Below are 24,117 nucleotides of genomic sequence, written 5' to 3' on the forward strand. Positions count from 1 at the left end.
TTAAATTTAGACTAACCACCGGTATTTTCTTCTCTGGTAGTGTTCGTAGAAAAATAAATGGAATACAGATTGATGCTTGTGTTGCATGCTTGGACCTGTAGTCCCTTTGAAAAGTTTCGCAGTGTATGCAGAGATATGTAGTTAGTTCTTTGTAGTTCGACTTGAATTGGTCAGTAATTCATGGATGTTTGGATTTTATGAATCAGTCCTGCCCACTCCACCACCGCCTCCCCTAAACAAGATACGGTTATCACGTTTTTGTTAATAACCTGCGGTATGCAGATGGCACACCTTGCTTGCTGAAAACAAAGAGGACTACAAGCACTTACTGATGAAGTCCAAAGACTTCAGCTTTCAGTAAGGATTGTTGTTAAGTGTCGTCAGGTCGATTCCACTCAGAGCAACCTTGTATAGAGCAGAAAGCCTCATCTTTCTGCCGAGGAGCAGCTGGTGGGCTAGAACCACTTACCTTGTGGTTTTCTGTCCAGTGCTTATCCTACAGAGTCAGCATGGGTTACACTTCAACATAAAGAAAATAAAAATCCTAACAACTGGACCAATAAGCAACATCATGAAAAATGGAGAAAAGATTGAAGCTGTCATGAGTTTCACTTTACTTGGATCTGCAATGAATGAATGCCATTGAAGCAGCAGTCCAGAAATCAAATGCTGTATTGCATTGGACAAATTTGCTGCAAAAGACTGCTTTAAAATCTTAAAAAGCCAAGATGTCACTTTGAGAACGAAGGTGCACCTGACACAAGCCATGGTATTATCAATCATTTCATATGTATTTGAAATAAAGAAAACCAAAGAATAAATTTTAAATTATGGTGTTGGTGAAGAATATTGATATACCATAGACTGCCAGGAGAATGAATACATTGGTGTTAGCAAACAGTCAGAATGTTCCTTAGAAGTGAGGATGGTAAAACTTAGTCTCATACACTTTGGATATGTTATCAGTCCCTATCGAAGGACAGACATCATGTTTGGTGAAGTAGAGGGTCAGTGAGAAGGAGGAAGACCCTCAATGAGATGGATTGACACAGTGGTTACAACAATGGGCTCAAACATACCAATCAATGATTGTGAGGATGTTGTAGGACCAGGCGGTGTTTCATTTTGTTGTACATGGTGTCATAATGAGTAAAAATCAACTTGATGGTACATAGCAATAACAAATATTGTTGTTAAGTACCTTTGACTGTAGAAGAACTGATGCTTTTGAGTTATGGTGTTGGAGGAGAATATTGAAAGTGCCATGGGCTGCCAAAAGAACAAACAGATGTGTGTTGGAAGAAGTGCACCTAGAGTGCTCCTTGGAGGCCAGGATGGCCAGACTTCATCTCTCATACTTCGGACATATTGTCAGGAGGGACCAGTTGCTGGAAAAGGATATCATGTTTGGTAAGGTGGAGGGTCAGAGAAAAAGACGAAGACCCTCAGCGAGGTAAATTGGCAAAGTGACAGCATCAATGGGTTCAAGCATGGCAACAATTGTGAAGTTGTCCTAGGACTGGGCAGTATTTCATTCTTGTTGTGCATAGTGTCGCTATGAGTCAGTAATGACTCAATGGCACCTAACAACTTTTGAGTCAGTTCTGACTCATAGAAAACCCTGTATAGGCTTTCTGAGGCTTTAAATCTTTGTAGGAGCGGAAAGCTGCATCTTTCTCCCTCATAGTGGCTGGTGGGCTTGAACCACTGGCTTTGTGGTACATAGTCCAATGCTTATCTTGTACAGCTACCATGCTTCCATTTGGGTCTATAAGACAATAAAAATATAAACATCACCATCACTTTCTAACAGGAAACATTTTAGTACACGTACACACAAGGAAAGACATTCTCAGAATAAAGGAAGTTATTTAAGTTGCATAAAATTATCTGTAAGAAAAAAGCAGTACATTGTCACTGCAATTCAGGTTTTTTTTTTTTCTAGATAGATGTAAAATTTGTAACAGATAGACACTTGTTTTCACACCAGCTTTTGAAACTGGTGATACGGGTGATCATCGGGTCATTAAAATGTTATCTGTCTTCTAAGGATTTCAATTGATACTCCAATATCACTTGGAACAAGAATTGATATGATTTTGATAGGTAAGTAAATGAGGTGAAGACAGGTTAAGTGTTACTATTCTCAGAGATTATGCATTGTTTTTCACTAGGTTTTCTCTAGTACATCTTTCCCCTGTGGAAGTTGCAGGGACCCTTTGGTCAACAGCTCAGTCACCCACTCCCTCCTATCACTTTCTCTTGGCATTTCTTTGTTGTTTTTGTTAAGTGCCATTGAGTCGGCACCGACCCACAGCGACCTTATGCACAGCAGAACGAAACACTGCCCGATCCTGGGCCAACCTCACTACTGTTGCCACGCTTGAGTCCATCGATGCTGTCACTTGGTCAATCTTTAAGATCACTGAAAAACCTTATGGAATGAAATTATTGTAAACAGGAAAATAATTTTTAACCCAGTGCCTAAGCCATTAGAAAAAATTCTCCCAATTACAGTAAGTAAAGATAATGGGACTGGTCAAGCCCATAGTGGGTATGAATATTGGTATTCCTTAAAGCAAACTGCATACATCTGCCAAAAGCAGAACAAAGAAAGAAATGATAATTAAAAGCAATTATTAAATAATTACAAAGTCATGCAAATTAACTATAGTTTAACTAAATTAACTATAGTTTAACTAATGCTTGTCATTTTCTGACCAAACCCATTGTGGTGGTGTGGCTTCTGATTCATAACAACCCTATCATAGGACAGAGTATAGCTGCTCCATAGTTTTTCCAAGGCTGCAATCTTGGTAGGTTTGAACCACAAGGCTAGTGCTTCAAACTCACCAGCCGCTCCTTGGAAACCCTACACAGGGTTGCTATGATTTGGAATCAACTTGGCAGCACTTAACAACAGCAGCAATCTTAGTAGGTAGTGGGTTATGTGTTGGACTGTTAACCACTGAGCTGGTTGGAATCCACCAGTCACTCTGCTCCCATAAAGATTTACAGACTCAGAAACTATACAGAGTCACTGTGAGTCAGAACCTACTGAGAGCACACAACAACAACATTTATGGATGCAGATTGCTACATCTTTCTTTCTGCTGAGCGCTAGGTGGGTTCCAACCTCCAGCCTTTTGTTTAGCAGCTGGTTTAATCACTGTGCCACTTGTTGTTGTTGTGAAGTGTCATCGAGTCAGTCTGACCCATAGCGACCCTGTATAGGGTTTCCAAGGAGAAACTGGTGAGCTTGAACCAGATCGCCTGAAATAAGTCAACCAGTAGTACTGATGTTGGAGTTCTGTCAGAAAATAGGAGTCCTGGTAACGTAGTGGGTTACGCATTGGGCTGCTAACGGCAAGTTCAGATGTTCAAAACCACCAGCCACTCCTGGGGAGAAAGGTGAGACTTTCTGCTCTCATAAAGATTTACAGCCCTGGAAATCCTATACAAGGTCACTATGAATCGGAATCGAGTCACGACTCAGTCATAAAGTAGAGGAGCCCTGGTGGCGAGTTGGTTAAACTCTCGGCTGCTAACCAAAAGATTGTGGGTTGGAACATACCTAGTATTTAGCAGAAAGAAAGAAGTGTCAATCTGCTTCCATAAAGTTTATGGTTTTTGAGACCTTATGCTGTTTTTGTTAACTGCTGTCAAGTTGATTCTGACCCATAGTGACCCTGTACAGGGTTTCCGAGGCTGTAAATCTTTACAGGAGCAGAAAGCCTCATCTTTCTCCGGCGGAACAGCTGGTAGTTTCGAACTGCTGACCTCGAGATTAGCAGCCCGATTCATAACCATTACGCAACCAGAGCTCCTTAGTTCTGTTTTGTCATATAGGGTCGCTATGAATTGGAATAGACTTGATGGCAATAGATTTTAATAGTGTCAGTTAATATGTCAATGGGCATTAAAAAATAGTAGGAAACATTGGATTAATAATCTATTAAAAGTAATGCCACATGGACTAAATGAATCAATCCACTGTCAGATATATTTAAATGTTGGTTGTTGTTGTTGTCAGGTGCCATCGAGTCGGAACCGACTGATAGCGACCCCATGCACAGCAAAACGAAACAATGTCCAATCCTGGGCCAACCTCACTATCGCTGCCACGCTTGACACCATCAACGATGCCACCTGGCTGATCCATCTCGTTGGGGGGGTCTTCCTCTTTTTCTCTGACCCTCGATCTTACCCAGCATGACATCCTTCTCTAGCGACTGTTACCTCCTGACAGTATGTCCAAAGTACGAGAGATGAAGTTTAGCCATCTTGGCCTCCAAGGAGCACCTCTGGCTGCACCTCTTCCAAACAGATCTATTGGTTCTTTTGGCAGTCCATGGCACTTTTAGTATTCTCCAACACCACAATTCAAAGGCATCAATTCTTCTACGATTTTCCTTATTCACTGTCCAGCTTTCGCATCCATATAAGGCTATTGAAAATACTATGACTTGGGTCAGGCGCACCTTAGTCCTGAAGCTGACATCTCTGCTCTTCAATACTTTAAAAAGTTCCAGTGCAGCAGATTTGCCTAGTGCAATACGTCGTCTGATCACTTAATTGTACTTCTGAGAAATCTGTACCGGGACCAAGAAGCAGTTGTTCTAACAGAGCATGGGAACACTGAATGTTTTAAATTGCGACAAGGTTGTGTTCTTTCACCATACTTATTCAACCTGTATGCTGTAAGCTGGATTCTATGAAGAAAAACGTGGCGTCAGGATTGGAGGAAGACTCATTACCAACCTCTGATATGCAGATGATAAATGTTGGTTAGCAGGGTGTAAACAGAACAGTGACTAACCCTTTTGTCCGCCCCTTTAGTGGGATCCTAGCTCCTCACAGGGACCCTAGCACCTCACAGGGATGCCTCCCTCAACGTCTCTATTTAGATGTATCTTCCTCCTAACACTAGGGGGAGAACAAGAGCCTTGGGACTCCCCCAACTCAGTGACGAGGAGGCGGAGTCTATTGTCAGATCACGCCTTTCTCACATGTGACTGGCACAGACACTAGCCAATAGATGTCAGGGTAGGGCGCGCCGGCGCCACGCCCCCTTCAGCGCCCCGCAGCCCCCAGGCACCCTCTGGCCGACTCGTCGGCGGCGGCCTGGGCGGACAGTGTGCCGTGCGCAGGCGCGGACCATAAACCTCGCTGCAGCCCCCATCGCCTTGGGGAGTCGCACCCACGGAGTCCGCCCGCTGGCCAGTCAGTGCTTTCCCCCACACCCACCTTCCCCAGCCCCCCCAGCCCCCGAAGCGCCCCGATGGCGGAGCTGCGGCCTAGCGGCGCCCCCGGCCCCACTGCACCCCCTGCTCCTGGCCCTACTGCTCCCCCTGCGTTCGCCTCGCTCTTTCCCCCCGGACTGCACGCCATCTACGGAGAGTGCCGCCGCCTTTACCCTGACCAGCCGAATCCGCTCCAAGTTACAGCTATCGTCAAGTACTGGTATGCCCTGGGCCTCGGGGAGACGGATGAGGGGGCTGGGAAGGGTTAAAGTGTCGGGGCAAAGAAATTTCTTGGAAGTGAGGGGAGAAGAAGGGTTAAAGCATTTGCAAGGAAGACTTCCTGCTGCGAGGGATGAGTTACCGCACAAGTTGAGAATGGGGACAAAGGGGTTAACGGAGTCTGTGGGCAGACAGTGAAGGGTTAACGGGGGAAGGGAAGATGAAAGGTTCAGGGTGATTCGGATGGACGGAGAAATGGGGTCTGTGGAGGAGCGTTAGGAGAGAGGGAACTGTAAACGTGGTGAAAGGAGGGGGCGCCAGTAGGGGGTCATTAGTGGGCTAGGGGAAGCCAAGAGTGTGGGGTCGGCTGAAGACGTGGGATGGGGGAGGCGAGGCGGGGCCTGGGGAGCATTTGAGAGTAGCTGGGCAAGAACCTCAAAGGACCAGAGACTGCTTAGGATGGGGGCGGGTCTGGGGGCTCTATTGACTTAGGAGGGCAAGTGGTTGAAAGAGTTGTGCTTGTGAAGAGATGAATAGGAGATTTCCTTTTGCTCTCTTCACCATGAGCTCAGACGAAATATCAGTGAAAAGCTTTTACTTTTGAAGTTTGACGAGAGTAAGTTTTCCAGATAAACCACTGCTTACTCTGCAGTGTTCCTCTCCCATGCAGAGTGCCCTTCTGGCTCTGCAGCTGCTTTGCTCTGGGACTTTCTATAGAACTGGGCCCGGGTTAAGGAGATCCATGGTTTGACTCAGGATTGAAAGGGACCACAGCTTCCCACATCTAGTAGAAAGTAAATGATGGAGATCTGGGACCTGCTTGAGAGGGAAGAAGTGCAGTAAGACTAAAGAGGTACTTCAAGATTTAGGTAGTAGCTTTTCAGGACAGCTGAGGATAACCGTCTAGTAGTTCTGTTAAGGATCAGGCTTGCTTACAGATGAACTGACATTCGTGTGGAAATGTGCTTTGCCAGTTTTCCTTCTCCATTTGCAATCTGTCTCTTCATACAGCCTTGGGGCAAAACAGGTGTTACTGGGACACTGGAGAAGAGCCTGTAGTTTTGGGCTTTCTGGGCCAAATGTTGACGGAGGAATTGGTTGAGTTAGTTGTGCTGTGGGTTAGGCATTGGACTACTTACCTTAAGGTTGGCAGTTCAAACCCACCAGGCGCTCTATAAGAGAAAGATGAGGCTGTCTGCTCTTATAGATTTACGGTCCAGGAAACCCATCGAGTCTCTATTAGTTGGAATTGACTTGATGGCAGTGGGTGTGGCTTTGGGTTTGGGTCAGGACTATGTACAGGCACTGTATTAGATGTACTCCTTCAGTGGGTCCTTGAAAGTTCAGAAAGCTAGTTACTTGGGGTGTAGTCAAAGGGGCAGGTAGACACAATGGTGGAAGAGAGTGGATGTCTTGGCTGGTTACCTTTACCCTTGGGACTGAGTCTTTCTCTTCCATGGCTATGTCTTACTTCCTGTGGAGATGGCAGTCAGCAGGCTGTGCAGAGCTGAAGTTTGCTCCTTAATGGGAGAATGTGCCCAGGGCCTTGGGACCAGTCACCTGCACTACAGGGAGGGCCATGGGGGGCAGCCTGCCTTTGTCTGGGCAGTCAGGAGAATACCCGTGATGCTGTTCTTGCTGGCATGCAACCTGTTCTTTGGTTGAGAGGAGGGTTTTTTAAATGTTTTATTGTGAATTATGTGATAGTTTACATGGGAGAATATTAGTTTCACGTTCATACAATTGTAGATCATTTCATTGCTATGATTATAATCCCCTCCATGCATCATCAACCAACCAAAGGGCATACCCTGCAAGCCTGCCGCCCCCCCCCCCTTGTCGTCAGCACACAGCCCCTCTCTGTGTCTAAAGTCCTCAACTGCTCCATCTCTCCATCTCAGGCATCACTGCATCTCTGGGTAGGGTCCCGCTCTCTGCTCTTCTCCCTTGATGGTCCCAGGGACCTCCACTCCTAGGCTGAAAAGTTAATTACTCCCCTCCTTGCTACAAAACGTCTACCTTTACATTTCCAACCCTTGAGAGGAGTTTTTGAAGAGCCTCTGAGTGGAAAGCAGTTCTTGCTCACATAAATAGCCATTCTAATTGTGTCTTTACATTTAAATATGGTTTGGGAGGAACACTGTTGAAGCTGGGTGTTGAACCAGTTCAACTCCCTGCTGAATATTTGCTTCTCCACCCCAAGTAGAAAGAATCAGAATCTGCATTTTAACAAGATCCCCAGGTGATTCTTATGTATACATAATGACCTGGTTGGCAGCCTTGAAAAAAAGTGGGCTGGACTCTAACATGTGATTTGTTCCAGCCTCTTTTTTTAGTGTGAAAAGACCCTTCACAGACTCAGGCAACTGCATTTATCTGGTACCCAAGTAACTATAAAGGATGCAAAAGGCAAGGAAGCACATGCAAACAACTAAGACTAGTTTAGGCAACTTTTTTTTTCTTCTCTTTTTCTTCCTGCTACAAGCTTGTTAACCAGGCCAGGTCTTAGCTTCAGAGATGGGCCAGCATGTAATGATAAAGAAAATTGTGCAGCACTTGCTGAAATTAGAAATGCTGCCTTGTTGTTGTTAAGTGCCCTGGAGTCCATTCCAACTCATGGTGACCCTGTGTAGGGTTTCCAAGGAGTGGCTATTGAGTTTGAATCGACAACCTTGCATTTCAAACTGACTTTGAGGTCCGGTGCTTATCCTATAGCGCCGCACCAGCACTCCTCAAAATGCTGCCTAGATGCAGAAACAAAAAACCAAGAGGGAACCATTCAGTGACTGAATCTGTAGAAGATATGAAGAGGTTTGCATAGTTAAGATCTGAAATTCATTCATATCCCTCACATTTGGGTTCCTATGTGTTGCCTGGCTCAATTAACCATCTTCATTTCACATAGCAGGATGATTGATTGAAGCTGCCTGGTTTGGTTACTCCAGGGTACTTAGGCATTTCTCTTCCTACAGTGGAAGGATGCTTCTTGGGCCAGTAGTGCTGACCAGGGATGACCTGGCTGAAAGCTGAGACTTCAGTGAGCAGGAAGCAGAAGCAGAGAGGCAGAGCCTATGCCCAGGGTCCATTCTAGTCCTACAACTGACCTGCATAGTTAAGTCAGGTGTTTGAGGCTCCTCTCCTCTAGAATTAAGTTGAAGGATGCTCTGGGTCCTTGGCTAACATCTTTTTCTAAGTGCAAAATAAGATGATTTTCCACACATGCACCTACTTCCAATCAGGTCTGGGAGTAGTAGAGCAGAACATACTGTGCTTGGGCGCAAGGTTAAGTTTATCAGACTCTTGGTCATTCCCTGCGCTTGTGGTTTTAAGGAAAAGCCTCCTTCCTGGATGTGATACCTCCTGGAACATGTGGAGATAGAAGGGGGCTTCAGTGATATGAGAGAACCATTGGGGACAGTTCTACTCTTGTCCTACGGAGTTACTCTGAGTTGGAATCAATTTGACAGCATTGGTTTTGGTGGGGGCAGTGATATGGCACATGGAGTACTGAGTGGAATGGTGATAGCAGTTTTTGACCACTTGTTGCTGGGTGATTTTTGGCTGAAGGAGAGGCAGGATTAGAAATTTGTAGCAAGAAGCTTGAACAAATATGGGACCTATAGTCATTCTCATCTGTTTGGGGTTCTGTAACTATTCTGGGGTCCTTCCAGGGTTCAGTGCCCATTTATGTCCTCCTTTCCCTCACCAACTGATTCAGAGATTTGTCAAATGCTTTGGTGAAACCAGAGCTAAGGGAAGACATGGAGAGTTGTGTCTCTCCCTAACCCACTCAGTTGAGATTCTAAACTATTTGTAGCAGCTTTCTTAAAAGTTCTATAAATAACTTAGCATTTCCTAGTAGAGAATAAAGATCTCGACAAAGGCAAATAATCTCCTGGCAGAGACGAAGAAACCAGACCTACTGGTTTTAAGTTGTGTTTCAATTGCATGGTACTGGTACGCTTGCTGGGATCACATGTAACGTGTCTTGTATGTGATCATTAGCACTTCTTCAGCATACTTTCCCAGTTGCAAAATACATTCTGTAAATGCCCAAACCCACTGCTGTCAACTCAATTCTGACTCATAGGTACCCTATAGAACATAGTAGAACTGTTCTCCCTAGGGTTTCCAAGGCTATACATCTTTACAGAAGCAGACTGCAACATCTTACTCCGGTGATGCGGCCGATGAGTTGAACTGCCAACCTTTAGGCCACCAGCCTAGTGCTGTACTGTTAGCAGCGTAGTATTTAACCACTGTGCCAAGAGGGTTCCTTATCAATGCTCAGGAGTTGTTGTTGTTGTTAAGTGCCATTGAGTCTATCCCGACCCATAGCGACTCTGTGTAGGGTTTCCGAAGAGCAGCTGGTGAGCTTGAACCACCAACCTTGCAGTTCAAACAGCTTTGCAGTCTGGCGCATTAACCCACAGCACCACAGTCTGTGGGATGGTCAGATGCCAATGCAGCTGAAATGCAGAGTGTGGGCTGACTGAAGACTTCCTTCCGTCATGATTTCCATTTAGTTTGTTTTTCAAGTCTTTGAAGGTTCTCTATCCATTCTGAAAGCCGGAATTTTTTTTTAAAAGTACTAATTACTAAAGGAAACCCTTATTGAATTAAATCCTCAGAGTGAGATAATGACTGAATCTCTTCTACAACTGCCTCTCTGTTGGATTGTGGGAATATTTTAATGTGATCCTTAGAGGCCTTGAATCAATGAATGTTGCAGCTCTACCTTTGAGCCGGCAGTCTCTTGGGATCATCTGCCAGATGCAGATGATCACAGGGCTCAGCTGGGCCCCTGCTGCAGTTCTCTGCAAAGCTGAGCTAACCTAAGTGTGGCCTTTGTCACTTGCAATGATAAAAGACCAGCTTTGGTCTGCAGGGTGCAGGCTGGGGTCTGTACAGACTGAAGGCTTTGGGTTTAGAACAAACTGTAATTAACATAGGGCACAAAATAGTCTTTCAGGAATTAGCCTTCTGAGAGACAGCAATGGAACGGAGCCTCTGCTTCCAAGAACAATGCCCATTGGAGATGCTCCGGATGATCTTTCCACAGAGGCCAGTTGATTGACTGATGCACCTCTTGCCTTGAAGTTTGGCATGTTTACTGGCACCATGGAAGAGAGATAATCCCTGCCAATCCCATTTAGGATTTGTAATTTGAAACAGCAGGAAGCAAAATAGACAGCCACGCAGTCTATTGTGTGCATTTCTATAAGAGGTCCTGCGTGTTGGGGGTTGGAGAAAGGAGTTTCTTGTGCTAGTGCCATTGGGCATTTTCCAGCTATTCATCTCTTAGTCTCATCCTAGAGTGGGTGTGGCTTCCCTTCAGCTCTCTTTCACCTCAGGTTCTTTTAGGAACCCCAGGTTCTTTTGGTTTGCCAAGACAGAGCGCCTTAGCTTGACATCGCTTGGTTTCCAGGCTCACACTAACATCTCTGTTTCTTCTTTTGCAGGTTGGGTGGTCCAGACCCCTTGGACTATGTTAGCATGTATAGGAACATGGGGAGCCCCTCTGCCAACATTCCTGAGCACTGGCACTACATCAGCTTCGGCCTGAGCGATCTCTATGGGGACAGCAGAGTGCACGAGTGAGTGTGTACCCACCCTCTGCCTGCCCATTCCTCAGTCTTAAGACTCATTTTGGAGGTTCTTTGGAGCAGGAATAGTAATGTCATAGTCTATGAGGTTGTTACTTCTCAGTGGACCCTCTGGGTTTCTGCTCTTTGCCGATATTAACTCATGTGAAGGTGGTCCACGTTGCTTTGTCTGGTCTAGGGAAGCATCAATGATGAGTAAGAATTCCCAAACCACTGGCTTTTCCCAAGTTTGGACTCAGAGAATAGACAGCATAGCTCAAACCCAGTACCTGGGTTGACATATCTAAGTCTATTTCTTTTATTTCCCTCAATATTGTATTATTAAAAAATCTAAACATACAGAAAAGTTGAAAGAATTTTACAGTAAACACCCATATACCCACTACTTAGATTCTACTATTAAAATTTTACTCTTATTTGCTTTATCACAAATCTGTCCATCTCTCTAGCCATCTAATCTACTTCCTGCAGTTATCCATAGTACATTTTGTATTCTAGTCTGTCCTTCATTTGCTGCTCTGTGTACTTCTACATCTTGTGTACTCCTGTATACAGGGTGCAGATGATTAATGCACTCACTTGCTAACAAAAGTTTGGTGATTTGAGAGACATCTTGGAAGAAAAGCCTGGTGATCTACTTCTGAAACAGCAGCCACTGAAAGCTTTATGGAGCAGAGTTCCACTCTGAGACACTTGGACTTACTATGAGTCAGAATTGACTCGATGGCTACTGATTCTAGTTTCATTTCTAAATCCTACTTGCCTTCCTGGCTTCTTTCTATAATTACCTAATTTGTGTTTGGTGATTAGGGAATCAATTTTAATACCAACTTAAGAATAATCAATTTAGTAATCAATCAGCTAAACAAGAACAGTAATAGTGATAACAGTAAAAGCTATTATTTACTAAGCTGTTATGTTTGTAAATTAACTAACTTAATTTTTATAACAACTGTCAGATTCTCGTAGGTATTATTAGTCCCCTTTTACAGATGAGGAAACTGGGACATGAAGAGGTTCTAGAACTGGCTTAAGGTAATTTGGAAGTGGCAGAGCCAGGATTCTGAATCAGGCGGTCCAGCTTCAGAGCCTATGTTCTTAATGGCTGTGCTGTTGTGTACCATGGAGTTGATTCCAACTCATAACAAATCTGTAGGACAGCGTTGGGTTTCCCTATAGGGTTTCCTAGCCTGTAATCTGTACAGGAAGGAGCTCTGGTAGCGTAGTGGTTACGAATCGGGCTGCGAACCTTAAGGTCAGCAGTTTGAAACCACCAGCTGTTCCGCGGGAGAAAGATGAGGCTTTCTGCTGCCGTAGAGATTTACAGCCTTGGAAACCCTGTGTAGGGTCCCTATGAGTCGGAACTGACTCCACGGCACTTAACAACAACAACAACAACAACAATCTGTACAGGAGCAGGTTGCCAGGTGTTTTCAACCATGGAACAGCTGGTAGGTTTAAACCTCAAACCTCTTGATTAGCAGTTGTGGCATTAACCATTGTGACACCAGGACACCTTTGACTATGCTCTAGTGCCTCTTTTATATCATGTACTCCAATAAACTACTTCCTATAATTAAAAAAAAAAAATTTCCCATCAATCCTTTTTTTTTTAAAACAAATATAACAAAAAAAAATCCATATATAATCTATTGAGGGAAGAATTCTTTTCATCAGTTCAAGTCATTAAATCATTAGCTGGTTAATCAAGAGCTGATTTTATATTTATTGTGACATCTTCTGTTTTTCGTGTTACGTGCCTATCTTATTTTACCTCTTAAGACCATCTTTTTCTGATCTTGTTAATGGTTGCTTAGACTGAACATGCTGAGTTGTTGTCAAGTGCCATCAAGTTGGTTCCAACTCACAGTGATCCTGTATAGGGTTTCCAAGGAGTGGCTGATGGGTTTGAACCACCTACCTTGCAGATAGCAGTCCAGTGCTTATCCTATAGCACCATACCAGTACTCTGCTGAAACAGTAGCAGGGATTTTACTGTCCTGCTTTAGACAACCCATCTGATTCTGAAGGTGTTGATAATGCTGGGATGATGAAGATGATGCTAATCACATTTTTTTCTTCTTTTTTACTAGTCACTTTTTTTGGTCTTGCCTTATTTTGTTTTCGCTCTTAACTATTTTCCATTTTATGATATTAATGCTTTATAATCTTATCAGGTTCTCATGTTAGCTCCATTTTATAGATGAGGAATCTGAAGCTCTTGAGGGGTTAAAATGACTTGCCTAAGGTCACACACATTTAGGTTGTATGAGAACTGGGATTGAATTGGGCTCTCTGAGTTCAAAATCCTAGCTCTTAACCACTGAATTCTCTCATGTTTCTGATCTCAGGTACAACTCAACTTCTTCTTCTTCTGTTAACCTGGGAGGCCTAGGCTTCATCTCCTCATTGGTCACGTGTCAAGGAATAATGTCTGGGTCTGCCTTTACAGCCTCCCAAATGGATCCATTGCCATGTCAGCAGAAGGCTTTGTGAACAGGGAACCTATTTTTCCTGAATAGGGACCTTGCATTACAGTATTAGTAATGGACATAGAATAGCAAACAGATGTGAGAAGTAAAGTGACTATGCAGGACTTTAATTTATATTTTTAATAAGAACCTGCAGAGGTTATTTAGTGCAGCTAGCCTGTACCTTTCTGTTGACAGATTTATTCCAGTTAAAAGAATACCATTTCCTATGTGGCTTAAAGATTCTGAAGTTTGGTACTGTGTCCAGGGTCCAAAATAGCATGAAGAATGTAAATGAGTAAGCCTCATATTTCAGAAGGCGCAACCTCTGAATTTGTGAAAGGCCCTTCTTTTTTTTCCCTAATGTAACAGTACCCCCTTACATGTGTATTATTTCTAGCACTTCGAAATTCACATGTCATTTGTTACAATAGTGAGACCCTCCATTTGGGCTTTTATCTCACCATTCAAACCTGGTATTTTCAACATTACCTCCTGCTATTAGAAGGACATTTGAAGGATATTCTTGGATATTTACACAGTGCTGGTAAATATCCAAAAAAAGTGCCTTTATAATTGGCTTTGTGCTGGTGTAGTTGACTGGTGAGTTGTAGACCCCGGTAAGTTTCTTGAAGAAAGATCTGCTTTTTCAGATGTTCCATCTGGTGTGTCCACTCTAAAGTGAGTTCATGGATTCTCATTTAATTTAGTACTTGAAGCTGTGCTCAGGAAGGTGAATGTTCTATCATCCAGCTTACATGCAAAGAAGCACTGAATTCAGGCAACTGCATTTCTGGCAATGGTCATTTTCCACTGTCTTTTGTCTTCTGAGACAGTGAACCAAGGGCAGAAGCAGTGTATTCAGCATACACTCATCAAGATCCTATTTCAATCAGACCCTGACTATCATAATAGATGTTTTTTTTTTTAATTACAAACTTTTTATTGTGAATTGAGTGAAGGCTTACAGGCAAGATCATCAATTTTACATTCAACAAATCATACACTTTGTTTCATCTCAGTGATTGCAATCCCCTCCATGTAATAACAGTTATCCCACTTTCTTCCTGTGGTTCCTGTGTCCATTCCACCCTCCTTCTCATCCCTTTTCAACTTTGTTGTTAGGTAAATGTTGCCCTTTATAATAGATATTTTGGAGAGAAGAAATACCAGTACATAGTTTCTGTCTCAAGGAGTTTATGTTCTAGAGGAGAGATAAATGTACAGAGATGGCTATAGAATTGAGTAGTAAATGCTACAATGTATGGGTGTAGACCATAATCTGGGAGCAGGGTGGAAGGAGTGACTTTTAGGCCATCTGTAGGATTGGAGGACTCTCTAGGAAGGCAGTGAAGTTAGAAGACCCTTGTAGGGAAGGAGCTGGGTAAGAGCTTCAGTCTTATATTTTTAACCCAGTGATTCCAAAGTATAGTGCCACTTTCATGATTTCTGTCACTGTATGGTGCTCCGTAAGAGGAAGATGTGACAGGATGCTCCATAAAGATTGATGTCCTTGGACATCTTATGGGGTAGTTCTGCTCTGTCCTATAGGGTCTCTGTGAGTCAGAATCAATGTGGCATCAATAGGTTTACTTATTTTATATTTCTTTTTAATTAGTATATGTATATTTTAACAAGAAATGGTGAGTCACTACCATATTTGTAAACCAGTGTCACTTGTACTTTTAAGGTAATTGTAAAAATAAGCACAATGAAAACAAAGCAATATTAAATTTTAGCTTAGTATTGTGCCATGTCACAGAAAGTTCCAAGCCTGAGGCCAGCTCTGTCTTTGAGAGATTAGCAAGTCTGAGAGAGGTGTGGCAAAGACATGCTAGCATCAAATGGAACCTTCTTTCTTGAATGATCAGAAAAATAGAAAGGTAATTGAAAGGCAACTGTAAAAAAAAACACCAAAAAACAAAAAAACCTGAATTTACCTGTATTGCTCATTGTTATAGATATATTCCGTACTTAGGAAACACTCATCTTGTTATCTCCCTTAATTGTACAGTTGAGGAAAGTACAGTAACCTACCTAAGACTATACAACTGTTCATAAAGACTGCAGGTAGAAGTTGTTGTTATGTGCCTTGGAGTTGGTTCTGACTCACAGTGACCTTGTATAGGGTTTCTGAGGCTGTAAATCTTTACGGGAGCAGAAAAGCCTCATCTTTCTCCCGCGGAACAGCTGACAGTTTCGAACTGCTGACCTTGCAGTTTGCAGCCCGACTCATAAGCACTACACTACCAGAGCAGATAGAAGTAGTCTCCTAATATCCCCTCTGTTCTGTTCTCTCTTGATACTGAGGAGAAGTGCCTGGGGCATTGTTTCTTGCTTCTCCTCTTAGCTTATCAGAGCTGGGACAGGCAGAAGCCCAGGGGTCTCCTGCATTTCTTCTTGCTCCTTGCAAGCATGCTTAAGGAGAAGGACGGAAGAACCCAATCTTGGTAATCCTAACAAGGGGAGAAGAATAAACTGATTGGAAAGCCTTGGAACAGCTAAAACAAAAAATACCAAACCCACTGCCACTGAGTCAATTCTAACTCCCAGCGGCCCTGTAGAACAGAGTAGAAAAGCTCCTGAGGGTTTTCAAGACTAAATCTTTTCCAGAGCAGACAGCCTCATCGTTCTTCCACAGAGAAAGTGTTGGGTTTGAACTGCTGGATCTTGTGGTTAGTAGCCCCATGCTTAGCCCACATCACCACCAAGGATAGGTCCACCTAAGTTCTTCCCTTTTCACCCGCACTAAAGGAAACAGGATAAGAGAGCACTTGTGTGGATTATGAAGAGGCTGTTTCTGAAGTGGGGCAGCCACAGGAGAGAACAGTGGGCTTTTCTAGGAACCTAAGGCTACTCCAGCTGACTGCAGCAGGGCAGCTGCCCAGGGAGAGACTGTTCTGTCTATCTCATCCTGGAATTGGGAGGTGTGAGACAGCTGAGCTTCTGCTAAGAGCCTGCAGCTCTAGCCCTTCTCTTTGTGGCCAGGCAGTTGTGGGCAGGAATGTGGGGACACGTAGGGCTTCATTACCGCTCTCTGGCTACTCCTGGCCCTGCCAGCAGCCCTGACTGGACAAAAACTACAGCCTCCAGAGGCTAGCTAGTCAGAGAGTGTGTGTGTGAACTTAGGCCGACTTCCCTGGTGGGAGGCCATCGGGCAGGTCATTTGCTGTACACTCAGACTGGTCCCAAGGAGCCTTTGTGTGGAGTTGGCCTGAAGGCTGGCAGCCCCACATGTTGGAGCCCATAATTCACCTCTACTACTGAGGTTAATCCAGGTCTGTCCAGTGGAGTTTGGAGTTGTTCTTGGCCCCCTGGGGGGCTAGAACTGCTGATTGCCTCTTTGTGAGTACCTCTACCATGTGTGTGGGGTGTTGGTAGAGATCCCCCTTTCCTTTTCATGTTCCTCTTTCTACACCCGAATGAGTTATTTATTAAAACACTAGATACAGATTAACTTTTCTACCTGCTGTTCACTGTAGCCTCAGTCCCCTGCAGTTGGGAAATGCTACTTTCCCTCACTGAAAGCTTGTAGTTTATTGGAGTTTTTTAGTATGTCATTTCATTTCTGGGTTTTGCGGTAGAAACTCTGCTTTTCTCATAAAACACCTGGGAGCTTGGGCTCTCCTCAGGCTGGGCTTTGCTTTCTTCCCTAAGTCCCAAGATGCAACTGGATTTACCTCACTGAGCAGACTCTGGCCCTACCCCTGGCTGGTCTCCTTAGGCCAGAGGAAGTGCCCTACTGACTCTTTGGAAGCAGGCCTCCTGAAACCCAGTCCCTCTGCCTTTCCTCTCCAAGCTATTTGTTTCATCTGGGCTGTTTGTGTGAGATTGTGGAACTCTCAGCTAAGGGCTGGTGACCTGGGCCTAGGATATGGGTAGGACCAGCTGAGGACCAGCGCTTTGCCACCATGAAGGGTTGGATTTCAGGCTCCAGATCTAACTTGGGAAGGTTAAGGAAGAATAAAGTATTGTGGGGGATTCCTAGCATATCTGTGGGGACAAGTGGCTTCACTCTTTGCAAAGTATTTCATGCACTGCATGCATTGTCTCTTCCTTTATGGGGTAGGGATTCTAACCTCTCCAATTTGGAGAGCCTTTCAATAACAAGAGGACAGTTGGGAAGAGATTCCTTGAATTGGCATGACCAAACTCACTTAAGTCCGAGAGGCCTGGTATTGGGGATTGGCTCCAGAACAGAGAATGATGCAAGGCTGGTCAGCACTGGGGGATTTCAGAACTCAGAAGCCTCTGAGGCTTGATAGCAAGCTCATCTCTTAGTTCCAGGATTCTTCCTGTCCAGCTTGTCCTTTCTGGGCTCCCATCTTCTCGGTTGTGGCTTTTCCTATATTGAATGCTGTTTCCCAGCTTCTTCTTGATTTGGAGGTCCTGATTCTAGATTTTGGCCTTTGACCTTTTTTTTTTTTTTTTTTCTCATCACTGGAGATCTGGATGTGGTTCCGGTTTCTACCTATAGTTTTATGTATTGCAAAGGCTCCGCAAGAAGCCTCATTCACTGGGTACGCTGTAGCCCCATTTTAGGTATTCCAATCAGTCATAGGCAGAAGACGGACTTACAAGCCTTCTAGTGTGGTGTTTCTGACTATTCCTTTCTCTCCCTCTCCAGTGTCTACTCTATATTATAATGCAAGGGAAACCAAGATTAAAACAAACAAATAAACAAAAAACAGTCAAGCATCTTAACATGATTCCCCCCCCATTCCAACCATGGCTCAATCTCTGTATCTCAGAGCCCTGCCGTTCCAAGGCTGTGCATATATCGTCCTTTATCTCTGTCCCATTTAGCCCTTTCGAATATGCCCAGTTGTTCTCCCATCTGCCCCATTTCTCCACTTCCCTCTCCCTCCCTGTATATTGCCCCCCTCCCTAGCACCCAAGCTCACCTGTATCCAGTCCCCACCCTGCGCTCGGCCCTCCCCCCTTCCCCCACCCATCACCAACTTCCAAACAACCAACAAAGACTTCCCCCTACCCCCTTTTAGTATGATTTCTTTTTCTTAGTCTTTTACAGCAGTTGGCCTTTGACTTTTAAATTCATTCCTATGTCCTACCACTGTGGTATCCAACGCAGTTATATTTCCTGGATCAGTAGCTCAGTTCTGATCCCTGGTCTTGAAATATGTTTGGAGTGATCATGTCCTCTCTAACCTGAGCCCTGATGAATAATCTCCTCACTTATCCTTCTAAATACCTTTACAGCTCCCTGACCTATCTGCTGAGCTCTCAGACACAGACTTGGGTTGTGCAGCACGTGGCATCCACAAAGCTATGTTAAGTCCCTGGTGTAGCAGAATGTTGGACAAGATGATATCCCCAGGATGTGGGAGGGGGAGACAGTAAGAAATTCTTTTTAAACTTCACATCTGCTTGAAAAGGGATGGCAAAGTCCCTGGGGAATAAGCCTTGAGGAACTATAACTGGAGCTGCTTTTGGATTTGCCTGTTTCACCTGTAGCCTTGGGACAGTCTCACCTTAGCCTTGTGATCTTCAGTGCTTTAAGAAACTTAAAACGTAATAGTAATCACAAATACCTATAGCCTTACTATGTACATGCACTCTTCTGAATGCTTTATGTAAACTCATTTAATCCCATTAAACTCTCTGAGGAAAGACTTGTTAGGTGCCATTGAGTTGGTTCTGAATCTTATCGACTCCATACGCAATATGACAAAACTGTCCAATCCTGTGTCATGCTCTCAGTTGTTGCTGTGTTGAAGCCCATTGTTGGAGCCACTGTGTCAGACCTTCTTGTTTAGAGTCTTCCTTTTTCACTGACCTTCTACTTTACCACCACCACTCATCTGTCAGTTTGTGGTACTGTGATGGCTTGTGTGTTGCTGTGGTTCTGGAAGCTATGCCACTGGTATTTTAATACCAGCAGGGTCACCCATGGTGGACAGGTTTCAGCTACACTTTCAGACTAAGACAGACTAGGAAGAAGGAGAGATGGACTTTTTAGGAATATTTAGTCACTGAAAACCTAAGTATCCTTGTTTTTGTTAAGTGCCATCGAGTCGGTTCCGACCCATAGCCACCCGTATAGGGTTTCCAAGGAGCATCTGGTGAGCTTGAACTGCCGACCTTGTGGTTCAAAGCAACTTTGCAGTCTAGTGCATTAACCCACAGTGCCACACCAGGACTCCTTATTTCACCCATAGGGAAACAGAGATGCAGAGTTTATGGAACCGATCCATCCATCCAGTGACTGTGAAAGCTGGGATATAAACCCAGGCTGTCAGACTCGTGTTTCTTGTCCTTTCCTTTCCCTGCCTGCCCTCTACTGTAAACAAAAACAAGAATGAGAGAGCTGGAGGCTTCTATTAAAATTATGAATGTAAGTTCATAGGTATCTTGTATTAATACAGTGATTATAACTGAATAAAGGAGCCCAGTTATTAAATCACTTAGTTGCTAATAACTGAATCTACTAGCTGCTCTGTAGGAGAAAGATGTCTCAATATGCTTTTGTAAAGATTACAACCTGGAAACAGTTCTACTCTGGCCTATAGGGTTAGACTATGAGTTGAAATTGACTTAACCTAACAGCAACAGGTTTTAGATGACTGAATAGAATTAATCAGAAAGTGCTTTAAAAGATAAATGAATTGAATGTTGAAAGCATGTTGGTAGCGAAGAAAGGGTTCTACTGAGTAATGGCAAGAGAGTAAAACTGGAGAGTTAAGTGATAAACTCTAAGTCAAGACTATTGCTACACTGTAATCATTTTCAGTAACTTGCCAGGAAAGTCTGCAACTCTTACAAACCCATATGTGTTAGTCCTCACTTGGATGACAGTTTCATATGGAGCCCCAAGGTCATGCTTCTTGAGTGGTTCTCAAACTTGAAGCACCCAGAGCACATCTTGGATAGTATTCGTGGGGTCTCTGATCATCCTGTCTTGGAAAAGAGTTCTATAAATACAGAACACTTCCACTTGGGAGGTATCTCATCATCTAGCTGCAGTGCCCATCTAGAAGGAACTGGTGTTCTGATATAAAGGGTCCTTCCACATTAAGGAGAGAATTCTTTCTTCTGTCTTTATATCAATGCAGAATGCCTTATCTTGATTTTTTTTCCTTACCCCCTCCACCCTAATTCTATACCTTTATGTGTGGGTGTAGTGGGGCTAATTATGTTTTCTGGTATCTTTCCCTTTTGGTCACTTTTCCAGCTATTAAATCAGTACTCTTGCATGGTTGCTAGATCCACCTCTGAATCCTTTCCTGAGTCTTTGTGGATTTTAACTGGGACTGGCTCATGAATCCTATACCTTATTTTCCTCAATGATGTTAACTTCTATGAAGCTGGCAGCTGGTACTGGAACCTTTAGGCTCAGTCCTAAGGTGTGAAATTGATTGTGCTCCCTGGTACAGCTTCAGCATCTGAGGTCATCATCTAAGTCTCCTCCCTTCTCTTTTGTGGTCCATACCTTGAGGTCTAGTGGAGGACTCTTTGCAAATAGAGTCCTGAGGCTCAGAAACATGGTCAGGCCTCTGGGACTAGTCAACTGCTCCTCTTGTCAGTGAGATTTCAGTGGATTCAGAGCAGCTTCCCAGAGAGGCCTGGGCTCTCTGTTCTGGAGTCCAGGCCCTTTATCAGCATATTGAAAAAGGCCATGTTCCTCTTTCCTTCTTTCCCCATACCATGTCATTCATGTTCCTTGGGTCCCTGGTCCTATGACCAGCTTTGCCATAGGAAGGAATCATGGAGATGTTTTTGTTTTTCCAGGACTATCTTCCACACAGTGTCTGGGGGCGCTTGGAGCCCTGTCTCCGACCACCAGTTTTCCTTACTCTAACTTGAGGCCTTTCAACATGAATGAGGCCCACAGCTTAGGGGCTATGGCTATGGGAAGGAGTGGCTGCTGAAGAATGGCTCCAGCCCCAGCCTGGTCTCAAGGGGTGGAACTGGCTGGCTGTGCTTTCTGCCTGTGATGGATTTGACTCTTAAATGCTTCTGAAAGGCTAGGTTGGTCAGAAGGAAAAATGTACTGAAAACCAACAGGCGACATCATGGCTTGCCCTAACCTCCTCTCTTTCCTGTTCCAGCTTTTTTAATGTATCAGGTTGCAGGCATGTTGAATTCCCACCCTCCTGGAGCCAGCCTGGCAATTTTTCATTCCCACAGCCAAGGGTTTTGCACAGAGAAAAGGTCCAGAAGCAAGGTGGTAGCTGAGCAGGGATCCTTTGGGGTTGGAACTTTTCAGTAGCATTACCAATGTCGATCCCTTGGTTCTGTGCCAGGAAGCTGGTCCACAGTGTCTCATGCCCAGACAGACTCTCATGCACATCACTCTTCTGCTTAGAACTGTCTGTGATTTCTCAGTTTCCTCAAGAAAAAGCCCAAGGCTGTAGCCTCTAAGGCCGTGTACCCTGTATTTCACCTCCAAAAGGGCAGACACTTTTCTGCCTCAGAGTCTTTGTTCTTGCTTTCCCCTTTGCCTGGAAAGCTCTTCCCTTTGAGAGCCCCATGCCTTATTTCCTTACTTCCTTTGGTATGTTCTCAAATGTTGTCTTTTTGAGCTCCTCATTTAAAGCTGTAACTCTCCACAAACCATTTTCTGGCCTCCTTTCCTGTCTGATTTCTCCCTTAAAGTACTTATCACTATGTAAAGGAGACTTTGGAGATGCAATGGCTAACTAAAAGGTTGACATTTCAAACTTACCAGGCGCTACAGAAAGATGTAGCAGACAGCTTTAGTAAAGACTGTAGCCTTGAAAACCCTATGAGACAGTTCTACTCTGCCCTACGGAGTCACTGAGTCAAAAATGACTGGAGGGCAGTGAGTTTGGGTGACTTTACTTATTTTACTTACCATCTCTCCCCCACCCCCTACCCCATTTGTCTTTTAGGGTAAGAATTTATATCTATTTTATTCTCTGATATTTCCCCAGAGTGCCAACAAATATTTGTTGAATGAACAAACAAGTTGGAAACTGACCTCGTTTTGCGGGGTAGCTCTGGCTATTGACCAGAGGCAAAGAATTCTTCAAGCTATGCGCCAAGTCTGAAATTGAGCTTACTTATTCAGGAGGATTTGTTCAGTTTGGACTCTTGTTTCCACTAGAGGAAAAACCCTCCAAGGCATTCTCAGAGGACTCAAAACCTTTCTCTAGGCTGAGGTATTTGATTTTGATAAACATATCTAAGCCTTGCTTTCCAAGGGAGTGGTAAAGTACCCCAGCATCTGGCAGAATGCTTGGTACATGGTAACCACTTAGTTTATTTCCCGGAATTTTTAGTGCACATTACTCGTGTCAGTTAAATGCTGGGGGTACCTTGGGGAAAAAGGTAGGCAAAGTTTCTACTCTCATAGATCTTACATTCTTTTTTGTTGTTGTTTTACTTTTTATTGTGACTTGAATGAAGGTTTACAGAAAAGATCATCAGTTTTACATTCAACAAATCATACACTTTGCTTCATTTTAACGATTACAATCTCTTCCATGTACCATCAGTTAACAGTATTTACTTGTTTTTTTTTCTTAAATGATTTATTGTGAATTATGTGATAGTTTACATGGGAGAACATTAGTTTTACATTCATTCTATCGTATATTGTCTCATTGCCGTGGTTACAATCCCCTCCATGCAATCCTTCCCCCGTACCCCCCAGGTCTTCAGCACACAGTCGCTCTCCCTCTCTGGATCCAAAGTCTCCAGCTGCTCCATCGCTCCACATCATCATCTCTGGCTCCATTTCAGGCATCACTGCTTCTCTGGGTAGGGTACCGCTCTGCTCTTCTCCCTTGATGGTCCTCGGGACCTCCGCTCCTAGACTGAAAAGTTAATCACTCCCCTCCTTGCTATAAAACATCTACCTTTACATTTCCAACCCTCACAATCAGTCCTGATAACAATTATTCACTGTTGTATCACAAGAGACCCATCTGCATTTCATTGCATCAGCCCCGCCTAGTCAGATTGAATACTGCTCACTGGAGATTCTACCTTCCTCCATGCCCTCTGGATCTAGGTTCCCTCTTGAAAGCTTGTAAGCCAGTCACTTTTTGCCTTTGTAGCCCCCCACCCCCCATTTTGGGTAGCCAGTGTCCAAGTTGCCCATCCTTGTCTACTCTGTGTGTGGAAGGGGTGGGAATGATTCTTGCTGTAAGGACTTGTTCCCTCTTTTGAGCTTAACAGTATTTACTTGTATTCTCTTTAATTCTTTTTAATTTTTTGAGCTTTTATTGTGAATTGAGTGATAAAGTTTACATGGGAGAACATCGGTTTTGCACTCATCCTGTTGTGTTTTGTTTCATTACAATGATTACAGTCTCCTCTGTGCATCATCATTTAACAATATTTGCTTCTGTCCTCTCTGGGCTTTTTGTTTTGTTTTGTTTTGATGTACACAAAAACGCTCAGGAAAATATAGTCATTTAAACAACCAAAAGGCACATTCTGCAAGCCAATCTCCTGGCCACCAGCACACAGCCTTTCTCTTTCCATGAGTCTAGAGTCCTCAACAGCAGTGTCTCTCCATGTCATCATCTCGATCTCCATCTCTGGAGTCGCTGCATCTCTGGTTAGGGTCCCATGTTCTGCTCATGCTCT

General features: G+C 44.0%; 1 protein-coding gene across 1 annotated transcript in view; it reads left to right on the forward strand.

Moving 5' to 3' along the window:
- The first annotated feature begins 5,102 nt into the window (after nt 1-5,102).
- SUFU (suppressor of fused homolog (Drosophila)) overlaps nt 5,103-24,117 on the forward strand; it is a 152,515-nt gene continuing 133,500 nt past the window's right edge. The window contains exons 1-2 of the mRNA XM_006831297.1: nt 5,103-5,463; nt 10,925-11,059. Of these exons, the coding sequence (XP_006831360.1) occupies nt 5,282-5,463; nt 10,925-11,059 (317 nt within the window). The 5' untranslated portion in view covers nt 5,103-5,281. The remainder of the gene's footprint in view (nt 5,464-10,924; nt 11,060-24,117) is intronic.

This window comes from Chrysochloris asiatica, unplaced genomic scaffold (assembly GCF_000296735.1).
Source record: "Chrysochloris asiatica unplaced genomic scaffold, ChrAsi1.0 scaffold00003, whole genome shotgun sequence".
Taxonomy (NCBI): Eukaryota; Metazoa; Chordata; class Mammalia; order Afrosoricida; family Chrysochloridae; genus Chrysochloris; species Chrysochloris asiatica.